General features: G+C 27.2%; 3 protein-coding genes and 1 long non-coding RNA gene across 7 annotated transcripts; 3 read left to right on the top strand and 1 right to left on the bottom strand.

Annotated features, from left to right (window-relative positions):
- The first annotated feature begins 180 nt into the window (after positions 1–180).
- LOC124954106 (stromal interaction molecule homolog) lies at positions 181–9,230 on the top strand. 2 transcript variants are annotated; one of them, XM_047506501.1, is made up of 12 exons: positions 181–1,726; positions 1,859–2,594; positions 3,430–3,569; positions 3,657–3,776; positions 3,873–3,985; positions 6,616–6,731; positions 6,825–6,994; positions 7,141–7,284; positions 7,362–7,529; positions 7,595–7,859; positions 7,948–8,022; positions 8,506–9,230. In XM_047506501.1, exons 2-12 carry the CDS (start codon positions 2,387–2,389, stop codon positions 8,955–8,957), a joined length of 1,971 nt encoding a protein of 656 aa, XP_047362457.1. In that variant the 5' UTR covers positions 181–1,726; positions 1,859–2,386; the 3' UTR covers positions 8,958–9,230. The 2 variants fall into 2 exon arrangements, with proteins under 2 accessions (XP_047362457.1, XP_047362458.1); XM_047506502.1 differs by lacking the exon at positions 181–1,726 and adding an exon at positions 3,153–3,280 and having other exon boundaries at positions 2,456–2,594.
- A 1,342-nt stretch (positions 9,231–10,572) lies between these two features.
- LOC124954110 (gem-associated protein 6-like) lies at positions 10,573–11,473 on the top strand. The gene is made up of 2 exons (XM_047506513.1): positions 10,573–10,960; positions 11,113–11,473. The coding sequence occupies exons 1-2, from the start codon at positions 10,791–10,793 to the stop codon at positions 11,453–11,455; spliced, it is 513 nt and encodes a 170-aa protein (XP_047362469.1). The 5' UTR covers positions 10,573–10,790; the 3' UTR covers positions 11,456–11,473.
- A 1,642-nt stretch (positions 11,474–13,115) lies between these two features.
- Positions 13,116–17,412, bottom strand: LOC124954107 (serine palmitoyltransferase 2). 3 transcript variants are annotated; one of them, XM_047506504.1, is made up of 11 exons: positions 17,284–17,412; positions 16,827–17,024; positions 15,541–15,720; positions 15,327–15,481; positions 15,085–15,230; positions 14,775–14,993; positions 14,536–14,699; positions 14,088–14,249; positions 13,745–14,007; positions 13,469–13,598; positions 13,116–13,381 (listed from the first exon to the last, which is right to left on the bottom strand). In XM_047506504.1, exons 2-11 carry the CDS (start codon positions 17,016–17,018, stop codon positions 13,274–13,276), a joined length of 1,719 nt encoding a protein of 572 aa, XP_047362460.1. In that variant the 5' UTR covers positions 17,019–17,024; positions 17,284–17,412; the 3' UTR covers positions 13,116–13,273. The 3 variants fall into 3 exon arrangements, with proteins under 3 accessions (XP_047362460.1, XP_047362459.1, XP_047362461.1); XM_047506503.1 differs by having other exon boundaries at positions 17,238–17,395; XM_047506505.1 differs by lacking the exon at positions 17,284–17,412 and having other exon boundaries at positions 16,827–17,050.
- On the top strand, positions 13,691–14,462 carry LOC124954111. Its single transcript, XR_007102450.1, has 2 exons — positions 13,691–13,962; positions 14,099–14,462. It is a non-coding gene; the product is annotated as an uncharacterized LOC124954111 (long non-coding RNA).
- Positions 17,413–19,172: the final 1,760 nt, after the last annotated feature.

Genomic DNA, 19,172 nt, shown 5'->3' with positions numbered 1-19,172 from the left:
ATCACCTATTAAAATGTTAAGAAACTACTGAATGTGTATCAAGCTTTAGCAAAACGTAGATAGGCTTATAATTATACTCTAATACTGAAGAGTGTTACGACAACTTGACCTTATTAAGAGACATAGTTCCTATCTTGAAAGGTTTGCAATATAATTAATAGATTGTAGAATTTGTTTGGCTAGAAGACTCTTATAAGTAGTTTTCTATCGAGTGGGAAAGATAAATGAGGAAGTAATAGTAATACTTGACAGTATGTACACATTTGCAAATAAGCATTTTTCATAATTGCAAGCATATCTTGAAACATTAACCCATTAATGCTTAGCAAAATTTGACGTCTTCTTGTTCTAAGAATATTATGAATTAAATTGCATATTTTTTTTTTTTCTGTATTATTATTGCCATTATATAAAAAAAATCTGGCAGCTAGTGAAATACTTAAGGTCAAAATTAAAATGAAGATTTTGTTTTTATAGCATATTCGTTTCCTCTAATGTATAGTTATGTATTAAGTTATGATGCTATTATCATTATTTTATCACAATACATTTTTCATTATAATATAAAAGCTTTATCATAATTTTATCACATTTATCCATTATGTCATTATGCGATAATGAATATATCGCTCATTTTGAGATAAAGGTCCAATATAAATTTGATCGGAAATAAAAACAAAGGAAAAACACATGCACACGTATTATGAGTGGTGCCTGTTATTAAAAGGATTGCTATATAACTTTACTCGTACAACGAATAATCGCAAAATTTTGCCACAATTTTAATTACAGTACTCGTAAGTTAAGAAAATTGTTTTCACTGGTATTACGATCAAGTGTTTTATCTCATAAGTGTTAAAATTGAAGTTAACTTTATGCTTATTATTTATGACCAATAAAATTTTAGTTGATAATATTTATGGACTGATCGTTTGATGTAATTGTCTTATTACATATATATGTATATATATGTATATATGTATGTGTATATATATATATATGGTAAGTACAGATATAGAAGATTAATGCGCATTACTTAAGATATCATATTGGAAATCAAAAGCCAGATGAGCATTCAATTAATATGACTTACTTTATTGCACCAAATGACCTTTGCTATACAATAACTCAAGAAAGTACATGAATGAGTTATAAATTCATGAGAAAATGTTTTTTAATATTTATAACTTTATTAGATTAAATATATACTTCCTATGTTTAAATGTCTACTTCCAATCTTTTCTTATAAACCTGTGTTCATACATAATTGTAAAAAAATATAAATTTCAAATGTACTTTTTAAATCTATTTAAAACTATGGTAATTTTTGTTTTTTTTATATTGCATTCCTGACTAGTGTGCTAGTTCAAAACAATGGTTAACACATATAAAGAAAATATTGAGGAATACGACGTATAGCTAAATTATAATTATAGCCACACGAAGAGGATATATATATATATATATATATATACGTATGTATGTATGTATATATATATTAAGTATTTCGTTGATGACTAATATATTACATCTTTCTCATGATGTAAATACAATATACGCAAATTATCACGCGCGCTCTTTCATGCGCATGTTTTGGGTAATAATTTATCAAAGAGGGCGCTCTTAAACGTTCAATTTATAAAAATATTTCAATGTAGTCACTTTCTCTAGTAAAAAAAAAAATATTATACTTATCTAAGATGGCTAATATAACTGAGCGATAAATGTACGATTATAAAAAATGATATATTTTTCAATTTCTTAAATAAACATTGCGTTTAATCTTTTGCTTGTAATTAATCCTCGTTGTTTAATTAAATTCAAACTAATTCCCGATATATATTTGTTATTTCTTAAGGAACGATACGCAGTGGAATCCTGGCAATTACCAAAGTAGCAGCAGGTGTTGGGATTATGTGAAGTAGCCATATGTGGTACCAATCCGCAAGTTTAAAATCGCATCTTGGTATAGTGGCGATGAGTGAAGGAGCGTATGTACAATAGCCTTGAGAAAGAATATTTTATTCAGGGACACGCGGTATATACTTAATTTATAAAATAATACGGGTACTTAAATGAGAAGTGATTTTGTAGATATATAAACGTATCGGATATATCACTTGTGATGAAGTTAGTTTAATAACGTATAATCGATTGCACTTGTGGCAACGTACTCAACAAATCATCATCATCATCATCATCATCATCATCTCCGAACGATGCCAACATCCCGGTTGTGATAATTGTAATTTTGAGCACATTCACGACCGCGCGTCGGAATTAGACGGGACACAGGGGATTAATAAAGTTTTGATATTTATATACAAAGGCTAGATAAAGCTTGGTGTGAGATACATATTTAATAATAAGACGAAGTTAACCTAAAATGCGAGGGGTCGTGGACGCTGATGTTATTGTACTGATTAGTGTTCAATTATTGTATTGGTGTTGTGATATTATATCGGCAAGTGGCGGAGCTTTAGATCCAAATACGCACATTCAAACCGGGGCTTCCAGTAGCTCCCACTCAAAAACGCCAACTTTTACAGCATCTCTTGCCGATGGTTTGGCACAAGTCGTTCTTCACGAGCCGAGTAAGTTTCTTGTTTTGATCTGGACGTCTTGCTTCATTTTTATTATTCTTTTTCATCTAATGCCAACGCTAAAACATTCATTGTTACAGCATGACAAATTTCAATTATTAATTTTACCTCTAATATCCTTAAAATAATTAAAATAACTGTCGTGTATAATATAAAATTTTACATACGTAATGAAAGAATATAGGTGTATACGTTCGTTGTATTTTAGATTAGGCATTCTCCCAATTATTCACGTTTAAATATATGTACTTAATGATTCAGTATAACAGCGAAATCGTCTGCATATTCGAGAAATTCTAAAGAAATAACTCCAAGAATAATAACTGCTAGTGCATGCATATATATTAATTATACAATTTTATTATACTTGAAATTTTTTTTTAATTTTTTCTTTTTTTTTTTTTTCTTTTATTTCTGATTTATCCTCTACTATCTCTATTGTCAATATTTTAATGTGAATTTCTAAATGTAGAAAAATATTCATACACAATACTCGACACCATTCATAACAATACATGAATATTTATTATTTCTTGTAATTGCTTCTAGCTTGGGTAGTACTATTTAAGTCATTGATGTACATCATTATTACGAAGAATCATAGTATCTTGATGACCTTGTCACACTGTAATTGACTTAGTGGCGACATAATACTTGCTAGCATTTTTTTAACATAGGTATATTCATTTTTTTATCCAACACTAATGTTACATTGTTTGTTTTGATCATGTTTACTAAATTTCTCCTATTTTTTTTTTTTTCCTTTTTTCTTCTTTTTATTTTCAAATTGATAAATGGATGATAGGATATAAAAAATTTCTTACAGCTACTGAAACTTGCAACGATGATATAACTTGTTTAAGAATGGCTACTCAAGATCGACTGGGTTTAGAAGCAATTAAATTATTGCACAGTCAGTTAGACGACGATGCTAATGGAAATATAGATCTTTCAGAATCAGACGATGTAAGATGATGTATTACTTATATATATTTTTATTCATAATTTAATGTATAGTTAAAGTATATATTTAAACATGTTTATCTGTGACAGTTTTTAAGAGAAGAATTACAATATGAAGCTGGTTATGAGAGAAGACAAAGAGCTTTTCATCATAATGATGATATGCATATTAGTGTACGTGAACTTTGGGAGGCTTGGCTAAGATCAGAGGTATGAATATGCAATATTATTTACTTTATATTCTATAATCGAATATACATATTATATTTGTAGGAATACCATTTATAATAACAACTTTCTAATTAGGTTCATAATTGGACTATAGAACAAACATCAGAATGGTTGACTACAAATGTTGAGCTTCCTCAGTATGTACCTACATTTATACAACATCGTGTGACTGGTGCTACATTGCCAAGGTAGTATAATTACTTATAAGCATTAAACGTGTAGGAATTCAAAATTCCATAACAAATTTTTCTGCTTTCATCATTTTGTTAATAAAAAATGTATCATTGTCATTTATTAAAATATTCTCTTCATCAAACAGAGTTATTAAAACTTATGTATGAAGTGAGTGTAAAAATATCATTATGATTTGTTCATATTCTTATATCAATTAGTATTGATAATTTTACTCATTATTTTAACTCATGTTTTTCTTTCATAATTAGCATTATTTTTTTGGTTAATTAATATAATAAAAGATTGTAATTATATTAAGAAATAATGCGTTGAATAATTTCCATTGCAAAATTAAATTTAAAGACTTTGAAATCAAATTAAAAATATAAATTGAAAAAATTTTTTATATTATTGAAAAAATATTCATTGTTTGATTATATATGTGTAAGATATTACATTATAGTTTCATGTTATATTTTGACTTTTTTTTAGGAGTAAAACAAATTTTTAACCAGAAATGTTCAACTGCCGTATCTTTTCTTCCACCTACTTAGCAATACAATAGTAGGAGATAAATAATCTGCCCTTCCTTGGAATACATGGCTATGATAGAAAAATTTTTTAGTTTCAATCTCTCCTTTGAAGCTTATATATGTGATACTGTTACATAATATGTACAATGTATTCGGTTGAAATTCTAATAATCTGAGATTTTTTAAGGACATTGTTCATGCATAAAATATAAATCATGGAGAGTGACTAGTAATTGAATTTTTATAAAAGCGTTATTATTTAATAAAAATATATATATATATATATATAATAACAGAAAGAGAAAGTTAAAAAGCAACATTATATTTTTTGATGTTATTTTTTTTTCTTTTTTTTTTCTTTTTTTTTTTTTGTTTTTTTTTTTTTAAATATCTTTCATTAATTTTGTTAGTAATACTATCACGTGCTTTATAGCATTGGATTCATTATTAGTTCTATTAGTTATGAAACAAAACTTTGCCACATAACAGATAGCAGGAGAGGTGAGTAAAGGATAAAAAGCAACAAACGGTTTATTTTCACTCACACTCCTTTGTGTTTCAATTATGTTCTTTATAAATATGGTACATATTCGATGAAAGAATCCTTTCTTGATTATTATAGTAAAGAAAGCAAGTCTCTCAAATCCGTCGATACTTTCGCCAATATTATTTGACGACATATTTCCTAGACATAGTCTTTTGATGTTTTTAGACGCATTCCTGAGACACACTCTCAGTCTTGCTTATAATATCTAAAGGATACATGGCTGTACCACGGAATACTAATGGATCTGGCTAAGAGGCAAATTTATATGATCGGGTTCTCTACATCAATATGAAGAAAATTGAGAAATGGGAAAATACAGTGACTTCCTCTATGGGTTGTGCCATTTGTAATCGGGGTATGTAACGAAGTTAATTATAGCGATGAATCTATAATTCAATGAAATCCTGAAAGATATGCAAATGATGTTTAAAAAAATAAGGTATCAAATTAGGATTTAAAACAAATTATTTCTTAAGTGTACTATGCACAATATTCGTATAAAGAACAATTTTTAATAAACTTACGTTTCTACATAAAATATCATAAAATCATATATAGTACGTATATTTCTTTTTATCATCAATAAGATGAAGTTGTACTCTCTCGGCACTACGTCAGAAATAATTAGGCAAATAAAAGAAGTTCTTTGTATAAGAGTTGTAAAATTAAAAATACTTCTTTAAAGATCACCAAATTTTATGTACCAAATGATGAATATATATAACCGAATTATAAATATATGTAACAGTATCATCATTTAATTGAAATTATAAGATAGTGATTAGCCACTACTGTTCCATCGAGAGAGGGACGACAAAAGGTATTGGAAGAAAAGATGCGAACTTCTTCAATTTATGTAATAACAAGTTTATATAGTATAATACAACAACAAATATTTGTAATCATAAATTGACAAATATTTGTTGTGTAAGTTGAATAAATTTTTAAACTATGTAAAATAAAGGATAATGGTAAGAATAATATATATATTTAGGAAGTAGAGATATATTTTAATATTCTTCATTTTGCTTTCTGTTTTGAATAACAAGGTAGAATCATTGATTTATAAAGGACAATCTTTTGGTGTATAATTAGTTTTTATTTTAATTATATAGTACATGCATTTATCACAAATTTCAAAGCCATGCAATTCTACAATTATTCTTAAGTTATGTATACCTTTATATTTTTATCAGGAAATTACTTCATATTATTATCAATTTTCCTATACTTTTTGTAATATTCCTAATTTGTAGGAATATATGTTATTGTTAGATTTAGACCTTTTATATCTGTAGAAGTTCATGGAATTTATAATATAATGTTTATATTTTCTTAAAAAGATAGAGATATTAGTATATGCTTTATTATTTATTACACACACACACACACACACACATATATATATATCATTACTAACAATTCATTTTAATGTGCCATTGATTTTCCTTACATATTTTGTAAAAATATATAACCACTCAATAACAAAGAAATTAACGTAATTGCATGTGTATTATTAATATTTTAGACATTATATATATATTTCCTTTTTTGATGTCATTAGATTGGCTGTCAACAATATGCACTACCTTAGTAATATTTTGGGAGTTAAAGATCCTATACACAAGCAAAAAATTGCTTTGAAAGCAATGGATGTTGTACTTTTTGGTCCTCCAAAAGGTAATATTCCTATTACATTGCTGGATAGATATAGATGTATATATATATAAACATGAAATATATTTTATTTCTTCTTGACAATGATATCAACAGATACTGGACATGGCATTAAAGATTTAATATTGATCACGTTATTATTTGGAGCACTTATTGGGTGCTGGTACGTATATCAACAAAAAAAAAGTTCACAGAAGCACTTGCATAGAATGATGAAAGATATGGAAAGTTTACATAAAGCGGAACTTGCATTGGAAGATTTACAAGTACACCTTTATAATAATAATAATAATAATAATAATAATAATAATAATAATAATAATAATAATAATAATAATAATAATAATTATATATTCAATATAATATATTTATGCCCAAATAATTATTTCTAATAGTATTATATCGCTTGTAGAAAGAATTAGAAAGAGCAAGAATGGAACAGGAGTCTGCGACCACTGAAAAAAAGAATTTAGAAAAACGTTTACAAGATGGCAGTTTGGGATTACATACTTCATATTCTGATGTTGAAGTCTCACAGTTAAAAGCAGAAATTGAAGTTAATACAATAACAATGTATATTTATAAAAATTTAATATTTAATTTCAAGTTTTATATTGCAATATAAATTTGCAGATGTTGAAAGTAGAATTACAAAGAGCAGAAGGTGAACTAGAAGATAGATGTTGGTCGCCACCTGCTGGCCTTCAACATTGGTTGCAATTGACTCATGAAATTGAAAATAAAGCATATACAAAGAAAAAGATTTCAGCCGAAAAACAATTGCAACAAGCACGAGAAGCGGTAAGTGAATTATTAAATGTCATCTTTATATCAACTATTTGTCAATAATATGCATTATCTATTAGTGCGAAAAATTACGAAAAAAACGATCGAGTTTAGTTGGAGCATTTGTTTCTACTCATGGAAAGTCTATCGACGAGGTCGATAAAAGTATAGTCGAAGCAAGAACAGCATTAAACGAAGTTACAGTTGAATTGCAAGAACGTGTGCATCGTTGGAAACAAATTGAACTTTTATGTGGTTTCAACATAATTAATAACAATGGTTTGAACTATTTAGAAACTGTATTATACAGAGGAGCATCTAATGGTAGAGGTTTTGGATTAAGAGGTATTAAATGTGTAACATATTACATATATATTATATTTCATTAAAAAATTTTTATTCTTATATTTTATTTATTATTTATTATTTCTAGGTCGACTCAGTAGTCAAGATGATTTAGATGACGAGACAAGTTCAATATATACATCATCGTCTCCTGGTGCTGCAGGTAAGATAGACATGGAGATGCATGAAAACTTAGACTGATTAATTTTGATTCAACATGCAAGTACTACGTACCTTTAGTGCGTTTCGTAGAAATCATATTTTAATTATTTTGAACTATATAAATACCTGTAGTATTGAAAGTTCAAGTTATTCAAATGTTTGTTCTTTTACTATTACTCATAATTCTATTTTGTTCTTGTACAATATACATTTAATTTATAAATGTACAAAAAAAAATATATATATATATATACACATATACGTCATTTTTATAAAATGCAATTACTGTATGGATAAATTAAGTGGATTGTAGATATATAATATCTCTTTATTAGAATAGAATACTAAAATTGATAACTAAAGAACCTGTGTTATATTTACAACTAAAGAACCTGTGTTATTTTACAGTTATCCCTTTGTTTTGATATTGTTATTTTGTGAATTGATTGTAAGAAGTTATGCCATACGGCATTATTATTCACAGGTATATTGGAGAATATGAATTGGAAGGAATCATCTATACCACCTGACTCGTCGAGTGGTGAAACAGGTAAGGACACTCCACCCGAAGTCGTTCATTTTACGTTGGGCGACGGCAACGAAGAAAGTACTATGGTACCATCGATTAAAGAGAAGACCGGTATGATTCGATCATATAGCCAAGAAACCAACATGGCCATAGTTGACGATAAAACAAATTCATCATTCCTATCAAAGACTTCATATTCGGAAAACTCATTAGATACGTCTGAGAAATCGGGCTATCGTGGTGTCATAGCGAAAAGGCCATTTAAAGAACTACCCACTGTGATGTCGATGGATGATGAAACATTATCGACAGATTCCAATTCGACTGCTGACAATGAAGAATTAAAACGTCGACGCAGAAAACTTCATTTTCCGGCATTCAGGAAGAATAAAACTAAAATTACGTGATGTTCAATAGTCCCAGAATCAAATATGTTACAAATTAATTCAAGACATATCCCAGACATGCACTTAAAAATTATAATTAGGTAATATATTGTGTATGTGCCTATCTTCTTAGGTATAGTTTCGCGTGCGGTGTATGTAGTGGCCTTACCGGCAGAATATCCATGTCCGAACTCCAGTGAAGAAACCTTTTTAAGTAAGCGTACGTGCATGGTCTGTATATCGTGATTGAAAAATATGAAAAATATATTTATGCAGAGTCGGACATACTGTCAACTTACGATGTTTTCAATGCATCGACAATTCATTTTTCTCATCAGACCAAAGAGTGAAGCAGCCGATTGGCAGCGCTTTATCTGCTTGATAATTCCAGTTGCAAGTGTGCATAGTTGTGATTAGCAGAGATGGAGTGCAGCCAAGACGTGTAAGGTGCGATTATCCTTTGGCCTATATTGTGTATTAGACGTTCTGTTAATTTCATTGTCATATAATTAAGTCATTCAGATAATTCACAAATTTCGATTTATTCCTTTCCATAACAAGATCAATGTTAAAGTGATTAGAATTTCATATTTTTCTGCAATATACTATTATTAGTATATATATATATATAAGAATGTCACATTATTAGAAAATAATATATATCGCGCTGTTATTTAAATGTCCAACATTGTTACTTAAAACGTTTGGTATTCCTTTTGTCCTATTCGCCAAGCGTTTTCTGTAGCCATAGAATTATTTTTCAAATACCACTGTGAAAAGTATTCAATGTCTGATCAAAATAGATTTTTACATAAAGAAAATCAATTCAGAATGACAATATATGTACAAACAGTTTTTAAAAAATGTTGGAAATATTTTTCCAATAAATTTTAATTAATTAAAATATTTCTGAAATGATAATAATAATGCAAGCAATTTAAATAATTATAAATAGTATATTTCTTTTCACAATGACATTATTGTTCCTAATGTGATCTGTTATTCTCTGTCATGTACAAGTACTTTTTATACAATGATTTTAGAAATGATTATTAATGTATCAGTATAATACAAATGTTTAAAATTAAGGGAAAAAAAACGAGTATTTTTGCTCAGATATGAATATCAAACAAAATTCTCTTCCATGAGATTTGACTTTAACTTTAAATGTTACTTACATGAAAATATTTGAGGTGTAACATCCTAATTTTGTTTAACAGCTGCTATGTATTTAATATGTTATGTGTTACCCTGTTTACTCTTAACTTCGTGTTATTTCCCGTTTTAAAATAAATTATTAGTGATAGAAATAAAAAAAAACCATACAGATTACTTATTAGGTCAAACCCACTTTTATTAAATGATCAATACTATATGCAACAAATTGAAATATAGTAGAATACCGATAATATTTAGAGTAAACAGAATTAAAAGTAATTACTAAAATTGAATAACATTCTGCAAAGGACGATTTCATTATATAATTCATAATTTTTATGCTTAATAATATAATTACAATGTTCAATACTTAAAATATTAATTTATACTTGGTCTTTGTCATTTGATTTTCGCGGGTATGTAAATGTCGGTGCAGATGGCAGCATCATCGAGTACAGCTGTCGCTCTTTACGATATTTTTTTTATAATATCATAAATATTATAATATCTCATATCCTGATTAGATTTGTCATGTTAGAAGTAAAGTTATTGGATAAGTTTATCGTTAAAAATTATAATCTCTTAATATGATTAGATGCAATTAATTCACGTTTTAATAAAAAATAAATAAAAATATAATTTTAGGAGAAATTATAAATTACACAGTGTAGAGGTTAACGAATATATAATACAGTCATGGTTGATATGTGTTCCACAGAAGAAGATTCAAACAAATTTTCTCATAATATATATAAAAATAATCCTTTACTCTTCAAGAGTTATATAGGAAAAGAAGCCAAAGTTACTACAGACAATGGAAGTATACATACTGGTATTGTGTATACAGTAGATCCAGTTTCAGAAAGGTAAAACAATTTATATATATTTATTATTTAATTGTCTTCATATTTATTTTCTTTACAATTTTATGTAGTAGTAGTAGTTATTCATACAATACATTTTGAATCATAATAAATATTAGCCAATAAAATTTTTTCATTGTAAAATTTTTTTATAGCATAGTACTTTTACAAATTAAAGAAGATGATCATCAAAATTTACAAATAGTATTTGGACATGCAATAAAAAATATTGAATTAACTACACAAACAGAAACATCTTTACCAGAGTTATTCCAAGTGTCAATCAATCAACTTTCTTTATCAGACATAATAAAAAGAAAAAATATTGTGAAACAATATTTATTAGAAAATAGATTTCCAGTTACAGATACTAATGATATTTTATATATTGAAGACAGTGTTTCTATAAAACCACCGTATGATGCAGAACATTGTATATCTACTAATACAATTATATTAAATAGAATACAAAATATTCTTCGTAGTATTAAAGAATAAATATTATTTATATATATATATATAATAATCGTAACTTTTTTATCCTAAATATAATAACATTGTTATTGTTTATCTTTCAAAAATATATAAATAAACTTTGATATATATTAATAATAATCAATAATAAGAAATAAATTTTATTAATAATTTTGATTTTTCATTTATTAAAAAAATAAATTTACAATTATCAAATATTTGTGTAATATTAAAATGATATCAACTTATTTATATATTTGTATAATAAATTAGAGGAACCAAAATAAGCTGTTTATATGGCAACATTAAAAGGTACATAATAAAATCACAACATTTGAAATAGTTGTACAATAAATCATGTGATCTAACAAATATCAGTAGGTCTTATATGCAATTAATGATTATATTCTTTATAAAAACAGTAGATTGATATGGTTCATTTAATTTGCCTTTTATCTAAATAAGAAATAGATCTCCAATCTTATTCCCTTATCAACTTTACTTGTCAAAATTGATGTATTATATATAATATTTATATTTGAGATAAAAAAAAATTCAAATCTAATATAACAAGTTCTATATTAAGCAAAAAAAAAAAAAAAAAAAAGAAAAATTGTATATCTTCTATATGTGCAATACATGTTTAAAGGAATAACAATAATATAATAAAAAAGTTATTAGAAGTACTATAACATACAAAGTAATATAATCTCTTACTTTGTAAATAATTCTTTTCAATCTACTTTTATATATTAAATGTCATGCACTTTTAAAATCATTAAATACATATGGAATATCTATTTAATATAATATAAAACACATATATCTGTTTTTTGCAACTTATAAACAATTATCTTATTGTAAAAATTTGAATGCATTTATAGAACTAGATAAATATTAAGTATGTAAGGCAGATTGTAAAATTGCAGTTTGTAAGTACCGTATTTGTTATAAATTACAACATTAATGAATCATCAGTATCTTTAAATGTGTACAATTTGCTTAAGTAGCTCTTTAAGAATATATTATTATTTTTGGTTTGTTATTCGCAATAATACAATGATTTTGAAAGTAAAATGATAAGGATAATTTTATCACAATAATTTGATAATGTATAAATGTATGACAAATAACATTTTCCTTTTGTCACAATAGAGAGATATTCTCATTCCATATACAACATTTGATAACAAAATAATATTAATAATCTATTATTTTTATCATATAATATTGTGTTGATATAGATATATACTGCGATCATAAATATTAAATTTTACGAGATATTCTTTTGAATATTTTTTACATTTTTTACTGCTTCACTAAGACTTACATTACTGATAGATATATATATATATATATGTATATATATATATATATGTGTGTGTATGTGTGTGTGTGTGTAGTTTGTAAAATTTGTGTTTTTGTGTAAATAACATTATTATTTATAAAAATTAATAATAATATATGTGCTAATGCTGATAAATGCTGAAAATATGATTGTGCTTAAAAAAATCTAATTTCTTATTAACAAAACTGATTTTTAATGCTAACATTATAAAATTCTTTTGTGGAATAAGTAGTTTCATAAGCTTTTTATAGCGATTAAAAATTCTTATTTATTTAAATTGATTTTGTGGATTTGGACTAAAAGAATGCTTGTCAATTGATATCTTAAGTTTCGTAATCTAAGTGACCTAATACTTATATTTTTCATTTTTGGTATATCATACAAGCCTTATATAAAGATATATTGTTGTTGCTTTAAAGCTTTTGGAGATATCCTAATATCTTGGAAAGAAAGAAAACTAAACTAATTAAAGATTTACTAAGCTACGAGGTAGGTCATTCCGTTTCACTATCAGAATAATATTCTATAGGATTTGGATCACGGGGTTTGCGCGAATACCTGAGTCCTAATTTATCAGCTAGTTTTTCAACGTGTAATAATACCTGTAATATATGAAAAGTAAAAAAAAGTAAAGCTAAAAGTAAAATACATTAATATAATTATTATACATATCAATGATAATTACTTACATGATCTAATTGTTCTTTCGTGTGCGAAGCAGAAAGGCAAAAACGTATTCTTCCTGCCATTAGAGGTGTTGCAGGAAATCCAACACCGACTGTTGCTATATTATATTTTGTAAAACTACGTACTACCGTCCTAGTACATCAAAAGTATTTTTTATTTGAATTTGAATTTTTGGAATTTTTAGTTATTTTTTTTTTTTTATTTTTATTTTTATTTTTTTTTTTTTTTTTTTTTTTTTTTTTTTTGTTATATGCAACATAAAAATATTAAAACCATACCAAATTTTGGAAAATAAATATACTAGCATCGGCGCTACCGGCGAATCTTCATTTCCATAAATGATAACTCCAATTTGATTTAGTCTACGTCTAAAGTATCTGACATTTCTTGCCAATTGTTTGATACGTTTCTTTCCAGCATCAGTTCCATCCTCGCCCGAGATGATTCTCATAGATGCGATAATTTGTTGGGCGACGGGAGGTGACATTGCAATTGCGTAAGTGTGAGCATGACCATGTACCCGTAAATAATTTATTAAAGTCTGCAAACAAAATTATTAATTATAAGTAGAATATAGTTAAAAAAAAAAAAAAAAAAAAAAAATCATTTATTAAATTATACCTTTGTTCCAGCTATATATCCGCCAGCAGATCCAAAACTTTTCGTAAATGTTCCCATAAGTATGTCGACTTCCCGTGGATCTATATTATAATAATCACAAACTCCTCGTCCATGATTTCCTATTGCCCCTATACTATGAGCCTCGTCCACGTAAAGATAGGCCTAAATTTAATGACAATAATGAGTATTATTAACTCTTTGCGATCGTAATACTTTTCGATCGCAAAGAGTTAAAAACATATAATGATAATGATATATTTCAGTTGAATAATTCAGAAAAATCTCTCTTTGCATATTTCCAACGAACATTACCTAACAAATATGAAATAATCAAATGTAATGTCTTAATATTTATATTAAAATTAATGATAATGACTTATCATCAATACTATTGCACCTTATCCTCTATTCAAAAAAAAAAAATCCTGCTATCAACAATTATACCAACTTTGTACTTTTTTTTCAGTTCCAATATTTCAGGAAGGTGGACTATTGATCCTTCCATCGAATAAATACCCTCAACTACTATAATTATTTTCTTCCATGGTTCACCATTTCCTGGTTGACCATAAACTATTGCTTTTTTTAAATGATCCTCCAAATGCTTTACATCTGCAATAAAATACGTAAATACATATGTAGCTTATCGATCACGTTTTTATATAATTTTTAATAATATCCAATTACTGTTATGGTGAAAAACACGTATTGTTGCTCCTGACAATCGTAATCCAAGAATGAGTGACGCATGATTTTTCTCATCACTAAGTACCAAACAGCCTTTGCTGACAAGGGATGGTAAATTTAATGAATTCGTTGCAAATCCCATCCCAAATACTATAGCATCTTCAACTCCCAAAAATGAAGCTGTTAATTTTTCTAATTCTTCATGGATAGGTGCATTTCCTAACAAAGAAAATATCTTTTAATTGAAACTTAATTTGAATCTATCAATTGATCTTGTTTTTACCTCGTAATATTAAATATATTTTTTTACCTAATTCAAGTCGAGTACTACAACTGCTACAACCTAATTTTTGGAGAACCATGATAGATTGTTCCGCACATGCTCCGCTTGATTCTGCAAAGCCTAGATAATTGTAAGATCCTAAATTTATACAAGATCTTTCAGATCCAGTAAACCTGTTGATTATATCAGATATAAATATAGTATATATTATTGTTACATTAATATTAATGATTCACATATAATCATAATATTTTCTCGTAGTCTCTTACTGGAATGTCCATCCATAATCATGAGTGACACGATCTTTTAATGTAACCATCGCACCTGGAACAGAACATATTGGTCTATTCCAACAATCTCTTACTCTTCTGTAGACATATAAGAGATAAAACTTTTCAAAATTTTCATAAAGTGGCGCATAACCCTGAAATCGATAATGTATTAAAATTTAATTTCTGATTAATCTTTCATATTGTCGCTTACCTGTCGGTTTTGTTCTTGAGCCACTTTTGGTATAAAGAATAATTGATTTATGAAACCTAAAATCATAAGAATGTAAAAACCAAGATGTGTGAGTGCTGCGGTTATAAATGGAACTTTCTCAAACGATTCTTTCAATCTTGATTGTTCCTTTATATCAGTTCTTCTTTGATTCTTGGAAAACTAGAACATTTATAAACATTTATTTTTACTTTTCCTTTCTTTTTTTTTCTTTTTTTTTTTTTTCTTTCTCTACTTTCTTATCAGAGTACATGAACTAATTTATATTGTATTTATAATTGTTAGAAGAATGTCCGTAAAACCTTTGTAAATATAAAAATATAAAGAAATAAATTATTAGAAATTCATAAAGTAAATTATAAATAAATAGGCATCCCGATACATGCACGATATCGTATAGAAAATACGAATGCATAATTATATTTTGGAAAAGAAATATATTTGATAGATTAATTTTTTAATTAAGAAGGCAATATCGATGTTGAGTTGGATGATTAATTTTATCTGTATGTAATGAATAAGCGCTATAAAATACGGAAGAAAATAACTACGATAAAACATGATAACACGGTTGTTGGAAGGTTAGGAATTATGAAATTTTTTTTCTAAAATGAAACATATAAAATGATAAAAATATATATATCTGTTCGCATTAAAAACATGATATAATCATTCACAATATGATTATAATTTAAACGATTAGAATTAATTTTACAGAACTAATCAATCCTTTTTTCTTTTTATTTGTATTATCTTAATAATACAAATAAAAAGAAAAATATTTGTATTATCTTAATAATACAAATAAAAAGAAAAATATTTGTATTATCTTAATAATACAAATAAAAAGATTTAATAATCAAAATTATCAGATTTTATTCTACAATCTGATTGGTCGAATTTTTCAAATAAAATAAAATTTCAACGCAATAAAATAAGATAGCGAAGGTAAAGAAATTATTAGAGGAGAGGAGAGGAGAGGAGAGGGAGGAGAGGAGAGGAGATGAGAGGAGAGAGAGGAGAGGAGAGGATGAACATTTTAAACAAATAAACTCGACGTTGGCAATAAAAGAATAAGAAAGTAAACTAGAAAGAGATTAAAGAAAGAAAGAAAGAAAGAAAAAAAAACGAACGAAGAAATCTTTGTATAAAGAAAGAAAAAAGAAATAAATATATTCTTTTAAATCGTGTCATGATAACAGTGTCGCATAGACGGCCATGTGACATATAGGGGAGACTATAGAGAGATGCACCACACCACTACTCACTCGTGCGTGTCCGTTGCTCCGCATTACGGTATAACCGTTGCTTTTGCCGTTTATCAACGTGTCATCGTACGAGGTTAAACTGTTCTTCATCTGATCGCTATCCTTATTCTCATCCCACGTCATTCTTACAATTGAATCAATGTCCGTGGGTATATAAGATCTGGTCTTTCTTGATGTTGCCATGCTCGTCATCAATTTCTAGTAGAATATATGTAAGTAGAATGAAGTAAGAGAAATTGACAAAATTGCGAGAGAGAGAGAGAGAGAGAGAGAGAGAGAGAGAGAGAGAACGAGAGAAGGAGGGGAGAGAAAGAGGGGAGGAGAGAGAAAACGAGAGATGAAACGAAGGATTATAGAAGGAAAAGACGACTACATAAAAACATTTGTCCAAAAATTAAAAGTACAATTTACCTTTCGTAAATATTATTTCTTAGAAAGGAAAAGAAGAGTCACGTACTTCGTACAGCGAAGAATAGTAGCAGCAAAACCGACCGACCGGTTAACGTCGCGCGTATCAAAGCCCGCTATGCGCTTCTCAGCAACCAAGGCAACAAACGTGCTTTCCTCATCGCACGCATGCGCTTTACGCCCGGCGTTTTTGCACTCTCTCTCTCTCTCTCTCTCTCTCTCTCTATCTATCCATTTATCTATCTTTCTCTCTGACTCTCTCTTTTTCTGTCTTACCCTTCCTCTCTCTACTTTATTTCATGCGATTGCGCGCGATTGAGCACCCTTTTAGTAAATACCAAAATTTATTTTGCGCTTTCTTCTTTACGATCATTTAGAAATAAAAAAAGTCTCAATTTATTTCGATTTTATTCAATATATCCGAAAAAACGTTATTATAATCTATATTGATATTAAAGAAAAATTTCATGAATTATGAAAGATATTTATATAATAATTAATAAGAGAGAAGAGTGACGAAATCTAATACATATTACGCTATAATAATAGAATTTTATTCAAGTATCTTGGTTTAGTCTTATCGACACCCATTTTCTTCAATGTCAGGAACGAATCATGCTACTTCAGTACCACCTTCCTTCCTCTTTCTCTTCGTTTAGATATAAGTTAGTGGTTCTCAATTTTTTCCAATAATCAACATTTTCAACGCAGAATTTTTTCGTTCTAATTTATACATATATATTGTTTATTATCTTACAATTATTTCAATGCATTTTGCATTACTTTAACTATGTATATATATAAATAATTAATTAAATATAAATTAAATATACATAATATAAAAAATATAATTTTAATATAAAATATAATTAATTATAATATATATATATATATATATATATATATATATATTATAATATATAAGACAAAATCAATTTCTATTTTGTAGAAAGTTGAAAGTATTTAATATGTAGGCTGTCTTCTATTATTGGAGTTTTATTGATACTTCTATTATATGAAATTTTACGTGAGAAAATAAGATGAAGATATTGAAATATAGAATATTGTTGTGTAAGACTTGTTATCGGTGTTAGTTTTTGGGAAACCAGATTCTAAGAATTGTTTGGAATAATCCATCGTTAAGTACACGTGCACTTGCCTGATGTATATCTCGACCGAAGTTATAAAACTTTGGTCGATTTCTATTTCTGAACTCACAAAAGATTTCTTTATTAGTATAATGCAAAAATAATAAAGTTTTTCTTTTTAGGAAATATTTTCCTTTTTATATTACCGATATTATCGAATATTCTAACTAGAAAATTATAAGTAAAAATATTATTTTATATTATAACAACATTCGTTAATTGAAAAATAATTACATATGTAAGTGTACATTAACTTGAACGATCTTTTAAATTAATTATTTTAAATACGATGACTCATATAATAACATTACATTCTACATTTTTTATTTGTTTATCTGTGCATAAATAATCGCCTTCGCAGTTGTAATATTAATTAAAGAACATTTTATATATATATATATATCTACCTTTGTTCGGTATGTATAAGTATAAAAATAGATGTATATATGCATACTAAAATTTGTTCGTAATGATAGCATAAAAACATTCGTATTACGCGCGCATTAATGTCACGTACAGGGCGATTTGTAAGGATTTTTATGATTGGTTGAATGAGCCGGCACATCAGCGACGTAGCTAGGAAGGGTAAAAAGCAGGGGGCGTGCTGGACCGATTGCGAAATAAAAGCAAACGAATAATAAATTGAGAAATAGAGAACAAGAAACGGAGAAACATTATTTAGAATAATAATATGATAAATATAGAAGATGAATAAAAATTTTAGAATGTTTACAATTCGTTGATGTGAAAATGTCAACTTTGGTCGTTCTTATTATAGATTTATCTTTCT

The sequence above is a fragment of the Vespa velutina genome, chromosome 14 (genome assembly GCF_912470025.1).
Source record: "Vespa velutina chromosome 14, iVesVel2.1, whole genome shotgun sequence".
Taxonomy (NCBI): domain Eukaryota; kingdom Metazoa; phylum Arthropoda; class Insecta; order Hymenoptera; family Vespidae; genus Vespa; species Vespa velutina.
This window is presented reverse-complemented; position numbering and strand designations above follow the sequence as displayed.